Source organism: Anomaloglossus baeobatrachus, chromosome 1 (assembly GCF_048569485.1).
Source record: "Anomaloglossus baeobatrachus isolate aAnoBae1 chromosome 1, aAnoBae1.hap1, whole genome shotgun sequence".
In the NCBI taxonomy this organism is placed as follows: Eukaryota; Metazoa; Chordata; class Amphibia; order Anura; family Aromobatidae; genus Anomaloglossus; species Anomaloglossus baeobatrachus.
This window is the reverse complement of record NC_134353.1, coordinates 538,680,551-538,690,550: the sequence shown is the minus strand read 5'-3', so window position 1 is coordinate 538,690,550 and position 10,000 is coordinate 538,680,551. Positions and strand designations below refer to the sequence as shown.

Here is a 10,000-nt window from a genome sequence, read left to right as displayed (position 1 = left end):
ATCACGGGCTGCTCAGTTTTAGTGCTAAAGCAAGAAGGAGGAAAGCCAATAACTGGTTTAAACAAATTCACTCCGAAGTAACATCGGAGAACTGAAAACCGTTCAACATGAACAACATGTGTACCCGAAAAAAACCAACAATCCCGAAGGACAACAGGGCGGGTGCTGGGTCTCCCAATAGGAGCTAGAAGAAAAGGAATTTACGGTAAGTAACAAAATTCCCTTCTTCTTCGGCGCTCCATTGGGAGACCCAGACGATTGGGACGTCCAAAAGCAGTCCCTGGGTGGGTAAAGAAATACCTCATGTTAGAGCTGCAAAGACAGCCTTCCCCTACGGGGAGGTAACTGCCGCCTGCAGGACTCTTCTACCTAGGCTGGCGTCCGCCGAAGCATAGGTATGCACCTGATAATGTTTGGTGAAAGTGTGCAGACTGGACCAGGTAGCTGCCTGGCACACCTGTTGAGCCGTAGCCTGGTGTCGTAATGCCCAGGACGCACCCACGGCTCTGGTAGAGTGGGCCTTCAGCCCTGATGGAACCGGAAGCCCAGCAGAACGGTAGGCTTCAAGAATTGGTTCTTTGATCCATCGAGCCAGGGTGGCTTTGGAAGCCTGCGACCCTTTGCGCTTACCAGCGACAAGGACAAAGAGTGCATCCGAGCGGCGCAGGGGCGCCGTGCGGGAAATGTAGATTCTGAGTGCTCTCACCAGATCTAACAAATGTAAATCCTTTTCATACCGAAGAACTGGATGAGGACAAAAGGAAGGCAAGGAGATATCCTGATTAAGATGAAAAGAGGATACCACCTTAGGGAGAAACTCCTGAATGGGGCGCAGCACTACCTTGTCCTGGTGGAACACCAGGAAGGGAGCCTTGGATGACAGCGCTGCTAGCTCAGACACTCTCCGAAGAGACGTGACCGCCACTAGAAAGGCCACTTTCTGTGAGAGACGAGAAAGTGAAACATCCCTCAGAGGCTCGAAGGGCGGCTTCTGGAGAGCAACTAGTACCCTGTTTAGATCCCATGGATCTAACGACCGCCTGTACGGAGGGACGATATGACAAACCCCCTGTAGGAACGTGCGCACCTGAGAAAGTCGTGCTAGACGCTTCTGAAAAAACACGGATAGTGCCGAGACTTGCCCTTTAAGGGAGCCGAGCAACAAGCCCTTTTCCAACCCAGATTGCAGGAAGGAAAGAAAAGTAGGTAACGCGAATGGCCAGGGGGGATACTCCTTGTGCAGAGCACCAGGATAAGAAAATCCTCCACGTTCTGTGGTAGATCTTAGCAGAAGTGGACTTCCTAGCCTGTCTCATGGTGGCAACGACTCCTTGGGATAATCCTGAAGACGCTAGGATCCAGGACTCAATGGCCACACAGTCAGGTTCAGGGCCGCAGAATTCCGATGGAAAAACGGCCCTTGGGACAGTAAGTCTGGTCGGTCTGGTAGTGTCCACGGTTGGCCGACCGTGAGATGCCACAGATCCGGGTACCACGACCTCCTCGGCCAGTCTGGGGCGACGAGTATGACGCGGCTGCAATCGGATCTGATCTTGCGTAGCACTCTGGGCAAGAGTGCCAGAGGTGGGAACACATAAGCGAGCCGGAACTGTGACCAATCTTGCACTAAGGCGTCTGCCGCCAGAGCTCTTTGATCGCGAGACCGCGCCATGAACGTCGGGACCTTGTTGTTGTGCCGCGACGCCATTAGGTCGACGTCCGGCACCCCCCAGCGGCGACAGATTTCCTGAAACACGTCCGGGTGAAGGGACCATTCCCCTGCGTCCATACCCTGGCGACTGAGGAAGTCTGCTTCCCAGTTTTCTACGCCCGGGATGTGAACCGCTGATATGGTGGATGCTCTGTCCTCCACCCACAACAGAATCCGCCGGACTTCCTGGAAGGCTTGCCGACTGCGTGTCCCTCCTTGGTGGTTGATGTATGCCACCGCTGTGGAGTTGTCCGACTGAATTCGGATCTGCTTTCCTTCCAGCCACTGCTGGAAGGCTAGTAGGGCAAGATACACTGCCCTGATTTCCAGAACATTGATCTGAAGGGTGGACTCCTGCTGAGTCCACGTCCCTTGAGCCCTGTGGTGGAGAAAAACTGCTCCCCACCCTGACAGACTCGCGTCTGTCGTGACCACTGCCCAGGATGGGGGTAGGAATGATCTTCCCTGTGATAATGAGGTGGGAAGAAGCCACCATTGCAGAGAGTCCTTGGCCGTCTGGGAAAGGGAGACTTTCCTGTCCAGGGAAGTTGACTTCCCGTCCCATTGGCGGAGAATGTCCCATTGAAGTGGGCGCAGATGAAACTGTGCAAACGGGACTGCCTCCATTGCTGCCACCATCTTCCCTAGGAAGTGCATGAGGCGCCTTAAGGAGTGCGACTGACCATGAAGGAGAGACTGTACCCCTGTCTGTAGTGACCGCTGCTTGTCCAGCGGAAGCTTCACTACCGCTGAGAGAGTATGAAACTCCATGCCAAGATACGTTAGTGATTGAGTCGGTGACAGATTTGACTTTGAAAAGTTGATGATCCACCCGAAAGTCTGGAGAGTCTCCAGCGCAACATTCAGGCTGTGTTGGCATGCCTCTTGAGAGGGTGCTTTGACAAGTAGATCGTCCAAGTAAGGGATCACCGAGTGTCCCTGGGAGTGCAAGACTGCTACCACTGCCGCCATGACCTTGGTGAAAACCCGTGGGGCTGTCGCCAGACCAAATGGCAGAGCTACGAACTGGAGATGTTCGTCTCTTATCACAAAACGTAGAAAACGTTGGTGCGCTGTAGCAATCGGCACGTGGAGATAAGCATCTTTGATGTCTATTGATGCAAGGAAATCTCCTTGAGACATTGAGGCAATGACGGAGCGGAGGGATTCCATCCGGAACCGCCTGGCGTTCACATGCTTGTTGAGCAGCTTTAGGTCCAGAACAGGACGGAACGAGACGTCCTTTTTTGGAACCACGAAGAGATTGGAGTAAAAACCTTGCCCTTGTTCCTGAAGAGGAACAGGGATCACCACTCCTTCTGCTCTTAGTGAGCCCACCGCCTGCAGAAGAGCATCTGCTCGGTCGGGATGTGGGGAAGTTCTGAAGAACCGAGGCGGAGGACGAGAACTGAACTCTACCCTGTACCCGTGAGACAAAATGTCTGTTACCCACCGGTCCTTGACCTGTGGCAGCCAAATGTCGCAAAAGCGGGAGAGCCTGCCACCGACCGAGGATGCGGAGGGAGGAGGCCGAAAGTCATGAGGCAGCCGCCTTGGAAGCGGTTCCTCCGGTTGCTTTCTTGGGGCGTGAGTGAGCCCGCCAGGAATCTGAGCCCCTTTGCTCCTTCTGAGTCCCTTTGGACGAGGAGAATTGGGCCTTGCCGGAGTCTCGAAAGGACCGAAACCTCGACTGCCACCTCCTTTGTTGAGGTTTGCTTGATCTGGGCTGGGGTAAGGAGGAGTCTTTACCCTTGGACTGTTTAATGATTTCAGCCAATTGCTCACCAAACAGTCTGTCTACAGATAGTGGCAAGCTGGTTAAACATTTTTTGGAAGCAGAATCCGCTTTCCATTCTTTTAACCACAAGGCTCTGCGCAAAACCACCGAGTTGGCAGACGCCATTGAGGTACGGCTCGTAGAGTCCAGGACAGCGTTGATAGCATAGGTCGCAAACGCAGACATTTGCGAAGTTAAGGACTCCACTTGCGGCACTGCTGGACGTATGATAGAGTCCACCTGTGCCAGACCAGCTGAAATAGCTTGGAGTGCCCACACGGCCGCGAATGCTGGAGCAAACGACGCGCCGATAGCTTCATAGACAGATTTCAACCAAAGGTCCATCTGTCTGTCATTGGCATCTTTAAGTGAAGCCCCATCCTCCACTGCAACTATGGATCTAGCCGCAAGCCTGGAGATTGGGGGGTCCACCTTTGGACACTGGGTCCAGCGTTTGACCACGTCAGGAGGGAAGGGATAACGTGTATCCTTAAGACGTTTGGAGAAACGCTTGTCTGGATAAGCATGGTGTTTCTGGACTGATTCTCTGAAGTCAGCGTGGTCCAGAAAAGTACTCAGTTTACGCTTGGGATACCTGAAATGGAACTTCTCCTGCTGTGCAGCTGCCTCTTCTGCTGAAGGGGCTGGGGGAGAAATATCCAACAGTCTATTGATGGCCGCTATAAGGTCATTTACCATGGCGTCACCATCAGGAGTATCCAGATTGAGAGCGGTCTCAGGATTAGACTCCTGATCACCCTCCTCTGTCTCATCATGCAGAGACTCTTCTCGCTGAGACCCTGATCCGCGTGATGACGTGGAGGGTCTCTCCCAGCGAGCTCGCTTAGGCTGCCTGGGACTGTCATCTGAGTCAGAGCCTTCAGCCTGAGATGCCTGGGACCCCCTTGAAGCACGGATTAACTCCAACTGAGGGGGACCGGGGAACATTGACGCAGCAGTGTCCATGGTCCGAGTGACCGGCCTGGACTGCAAGGTCTCTAGGATTTTTGTCATAGTGACAGACATCTTGTCAGCAAAAACTGCAAACTCTGTCCCCGTCACCGGGACAGGGTTCACCGGTGACTCTGCCTGGGCCACTACCACCATAGGCTCCGGCTGACGAAGTGGCACAGGGACCGAACATTGCACACAATGGGGGTCCTTGGAACCTGCCGGTAGATCAGCCCCACAAGCGGCACAAGCAGCGTATACAGCCTGTGTCTTGGCACCCTTGCGTTTTGCGGATGACATGTTGTCGTCTCCTCAGAGCAATATAGGGTATACAGCCAAGAAGCGACCGTACAGTGCAATATATATATATATATATGGTATAGAGAAAAAAATACCCCAATATAACACAGTGGCACTAGTGGGGCCAGCACTAATGTGCTGCTTACCGCCCGCTTAACGCGGGTGTGTGGTCGCCAGAAATCCCTTGTCTGGGTCTCCCAGAGCCTGTGTCCGTTCTCCAGCCAGACTGCATGTAGGAATGGCTGCCGGCGTCCTGTGGAGAGGGGCGGGCCCTGGGCGTGTGCAGACAAAGTGCGGGAAACCTGCGTCCCACTGTGCTCAGTGAGAGGGCTGGAGTATGTAAATAAGACTCCAGCCCTCGGCGCTGACTATCGTACAGCGTCTCTCCCTTGCCCTGATTGACAGGGTGGGGGCGGGAACGAAGCGGAGCTAGGCCGCAAAAGCCGGGGACTAGATTTATAAGCGCCGCCGTCGTAAAAGCACGGTCGGCGCTAAGTCCCCGGCGCACCACAAGTCTCAGCCGCGACGCCGCTCCAGGGGCGGCCGGCGCGGCAGTTCCCAACACATAAAGTCCCTCAGAGAAACTGCAGTGACTGTAACCCCAGCGCGCAGCGCTACTGTCCCCGGCGCACTAGCACACCCAGCAAGGCTGGAGTGTGCGCGGCCTGTCCATACGGGGACACAGAGTACCTGAATGTTGCAGGGCCTTGTCCCTGAACGGTACCCAGCTCCGTATCCAGCAGGTTCTACGGGTCTGTGGATGGAGCCCGGCCTCAGGGCTTGGGGGCCGGTAAGATCCCACTTCCTCAGAGCCCCTCAGGGGGATGGGGAAGGAAAGCAGCATGTGGGCTCCAGCCTCCGTACCCACAATGGGTACCTCAACCTTAACAAACACCGCCAATAGGAATGGGGTGAGAAGGGAGCATGCTGGGGGCCCTAGTATGGGCCCTCTTTTCTTCCATCCGATATAGTCAGCAGCTACCGCTGACTAAACAGTGGAGCTATGCGTGGATGTCTGACCTCCTTCGCACAAAGCTTGAAAACTGAGCAGCCCGTGATCCCACGGGGGGTGTATAGCCAGAAGGGGAGGGGCCTTACACTTTTTAGTGTAATGCTTTGTGTGGCCTCCGGAGGCAGTGCTATACACCAATCGTCTGGGTCTCCCAATGGAGCGCCGAAGAATATATATATATATATATATATATATATATATATATATATATATATATATATATATATATATATATATATATATATATATATATATATATATATATATATATATATATATATATATATATATATATATATATATATATATATGTATATGTGTGTATATATATGTATATGTGTATATAATATGCGCGTGTATGTATATATCGGGGGGGGGTATATATATATATATATATATATATATATATATATATATATATATATATATATATATATATATATATATATATATATATATATATATATATATATATATATTATATATATATATATATATATATATATATATATATATATATAGATACACACACACACACACACACACACACCTAGGGCTTTACTAGTGCATAGGAGAATATACTACTTGACCACTGGTATTAAAGTTTTTATTTCTCCTTCCAATGTTGCTCTGCACCTACCATATCTTGCATCCTTTAACTTTTGGAGATTATAAAATTTCTTGTTGGGCTCCACAGGGTTGAGCAGCTCCACCAAGTGCTGGAACGGGTTACTCATAATTCTTTTTTTCAAGCAGACCTGAGGAAACATGGTAACTTATCAGATTCATTTATTATCTTGTATCTGCAAAAAAAACATGCTTAGCCTTGCCTTACTTGGTAAAGTAGCATAGCAATAATCCAACGTTTGGCTGAGAAGATCGTTTAACGTTCAAAGGGGTTGCCTTAAAAATAATTTATTCTTTAGCTTAGAAATAACATGACATGCTTTATATGGCGAGAAAAAAAAAAATCCCAAAACCACCCATTGTTTAGATATTGGAGTTACATTCTTGTGCTGAGTTTTAGATACCAAGTCAGAAAGTCCATGGTGGACGTCCAGAAAAGAACTTTGAACAACTACAGAGGGCGCTCTTACATTTATGTATCAATAATATCTATGAACTGAAGAATTTTGGAAAAAGTATTACAATTTTACACTCCGCGCTTTTCTAGGATGTTCATTTTTCAAATCAAGAAACAGCCTATATAATTTATTCCAATTTATAAGAAGACCTTATTACAGAGCAGATGTCGGTGATAGACCACACATCAAGTGCTTATTCATTTTGCCAAGTAGAACCGCAGAATACATAATTTTCTTCTCTATGCAGACTTTGGATAAAGCGAACCCAAAACATTAATTTTATTGTAAACCACAAGTGTATGCATTCTTCTAAACAATATATTAGCATAAGATCAGGTTCAGACAACTAGAATAGCAGGGCTATAGCTATAAAATGTAGCATGGGAAATGAAATGGTACATAATACATGGCGCATAATACATATTCTAATAACCTGTTTAAAGAGGTTCTCAAAGAATGTGGTAAAGTTTTCCCCCATCACATAATTCAAACAGCAGCCTGTTTTAGTCACAGGTTAAAAACGGATGTATTTTGAAGAAAAACAGCTCTCGAGACCTGTGTCTTACCTGACGAGCACATATAACTCTACAAGCCAAGAAGAAGAAGTGGCTTACAGGGGAAGAAAAATCGGCTGACTGATCAGGGAGAATTTTCTTCAGCCTTAAGGCCGCTTTACATGCAGCGACATCGCTAGCGATCGCACCCAGCCCCGTTGCCCTTGGCGAACAATATCGCAGGTATGCGTCACACACACATACCTTCCTAGCGACGTCGCTGTGGCCGGCGAAGAAACTCTTAAGGGGCCGGTTCATGCAGCGTCACAGCGACGTCACACAGCGGGCCACCAATAGAAGCGGAGGGGCGGAGAGCAGCCGCATTAACGTCACTCCCACCTCGTTGCCAAAGGACGCAGGCACGGTGGTGTTAGTCGTTCCCGGGGTGTCACACGTAGCGATGTGTGCTGCCTCAGGAACAACGAACAACCTGCGTCCTAAACGAGCAACGCTATTTTGAAAATGAACGACGAGTCAACAATCAACGATTTGTGCCGCTTTTCGGATCGTTGGCGGTCGCCCGTCGGTGTCACACGCAACGACGTCGCTAACTAGGCCGGATGTGTGACATGAGTTCTGTGACCCCAGCGACGTTCGAGATGTCGTTGCGTGAAACTGGGCCTTTAATCCTCCATACTCAGTCAGCAGAGGCGTGTGCTTAGGATCCCGCTTCTGTCAGATGTTTGGTACAACCTCCCTGTAGAGTTCCTTCAAAACTGTGCACAAATGTACCTAGAAGAACTGAGGCTTAGATGCTATTTTGAAGGCAAAGAGTGGTCATGCCAAATTTAGTTTGTATAATAAAATGCAAAGTGAGTGGAAAAATAAATAAAAATTAAATTATTTTTTTATTTTTTTTTTTCCAAAGCATTCTTTGCAGCATTTTTTCCCACACTTGCCAAGAACTTTTGCACAGTATTTTATATAAAAAAGGGATAAGTAACCAAGCACCACTTGTAAAGAATCTCGAGTACACATGTAATAAATCCTAGGTCTGGGATATAAAAGGAGTAAACAAGAAAAAAAAAACGTTTGTTCAGCAAAACAATTAGTTTTTCATTTCCATGCGTCAGACTAAAAATGGGGACAAAGTTCATGAAAGAAATTTTCTATTCTTCAGAGGACTGTTTTGTTGCAAAGGGAGTGCAACTAGAGCAGGATGAAAAGAAGTAGAGAATATATGCAATATATGAAAATGCAATCCAATCCACAAGCACCATGTTATACAGAAAGGGGGCATTTAGCATAGTTTTGTGAGAAAAGATTCAGTATAACCTGTTTTAATCCTCTCCTCTTTCTGTGAATTTCGGCTATGTGGGCGATCCTATCAGTGATGGACAGCTATCTCTGTATGCACACTTATACAAAGAAAGCTACCAGTCACTGATAAGACCACCCACTAGGCCGAAAATCCCGACGATTAAATGACTCCAGCGGTTTGTTTGTTTTCTTTCAGTGGTGCCTTAAATATAAGCCCCCTGTCATAAGCTCACCTTCCGGGGCTTCACCTTTTACCAACACCCCTCCATCCCTGCGGCGCCATCTTGTGAAAGTAACTGACTGGCAGGAAGTCAAAAGTTGTGTCACTAGCTGCCAATGCATTTCTGTGAGCCAATAAGGGGCCAGAACAAGGCTCCCATAGAGGTGTATTTATTTGTCACCGCGCTCCATGAAACACTGAAGCTGTTGGCAGGTCGCAGATCACAGGAGACCGACTGGAGTAGAGACAAAAGATGAAGCCACTAGAAGGTGAGTATCAGATAGGGGGCAGAGGGCTTAGATTTAAAGGGAACCTGTCAGATCCAATATGCACCCAGAACCATGAGCAGTCATGGGTGCATATTGCTAATCCCTGCCTAACCGTCCCTGTATACACTAGCATAGATAAAGGGATCTGTAGAAAATATTTCTAAAGAGCTTTTATGTTCTGCTAATGAGCGCAGGGACTAGTCCCAAGGGCATTTTCTCCCCTTAGCATGCCCCAGTGGGAGTACAAACATGCTAATGAATACGCAGCAACGCTGCACATACCTCACTGTTCATGGTGGCCGGCGGAGGATGGATGTGCAGTGCGCATGATCCGGAGTACCCGATGCTTCCGATCATGTGCACTAAACTGATGATGGGTGTAAGCTTCCCGGCTTCAGTGAGGTACAGTGAGCAAGACCGGAAGTCCCAGGGACTCCGGATCATGCCCAGTCCTCATCCATCCTCCGCCGGCCACCAAGAACAGTTAGGTATGTGCAGCGTCGCTACGTATTCATTAGCATGTTTGTACTCCCACAGGGGCGTGCTACCATGCTATGTGGGTTGACTAGCTAAGGGGAGAAATGCCCTTGGGACTAATCCCTGCGCTCATTAGCATATCATAAAGGATCTTTAGAAATAGTTTTTCTAAAGATCTCTTTATCTATGCTAGTGTATACAGGGGCGGTTAGGCAGGGAAGAGTAATATGCACCCAGAACTGCTCATGGTCCTGGGTGCATATTGCAGCTGACAGGTTCCCTTTAAAGCACTACTCCAGCTGTGCATTGAAAAAAAATTAAAGTAAAACGCTGCAGTGGCGCTTTAAATCAGGTGACGTTTGCTCACAGCACTATACGGTATAT

General features: G+C 48.7%; 1 protein-coding gene across 3 annotated transcripts in view; it reads right to left on the bottom strand.

Moving 5' to 3' along the window:
• The window catches only part of LOC142244368 (cytoplasmic aconitate hydratase), a 188,587-nt gene that overhangs the window by 46,772 nt on the left and 131,815 nt on the right, over positions 1–10,000 (bottom strand). For all 3 annotated transcript variants that reach the window (XM_075316578.1, XM_075316588.1, XM_075316583.1), the window contains exon 2: positions 6,392–6,509. In XM_075316578.1, the coding sequence (XP_075172693.1) occupies positions 6,392–6,488 (97 nt within the window). In that variant the 5' untranslated portion in view covers positions 6,489–6,509. The remainder of the gene's footprint in view (positions 1–6,391; positions 6,510–10,000) is intronic.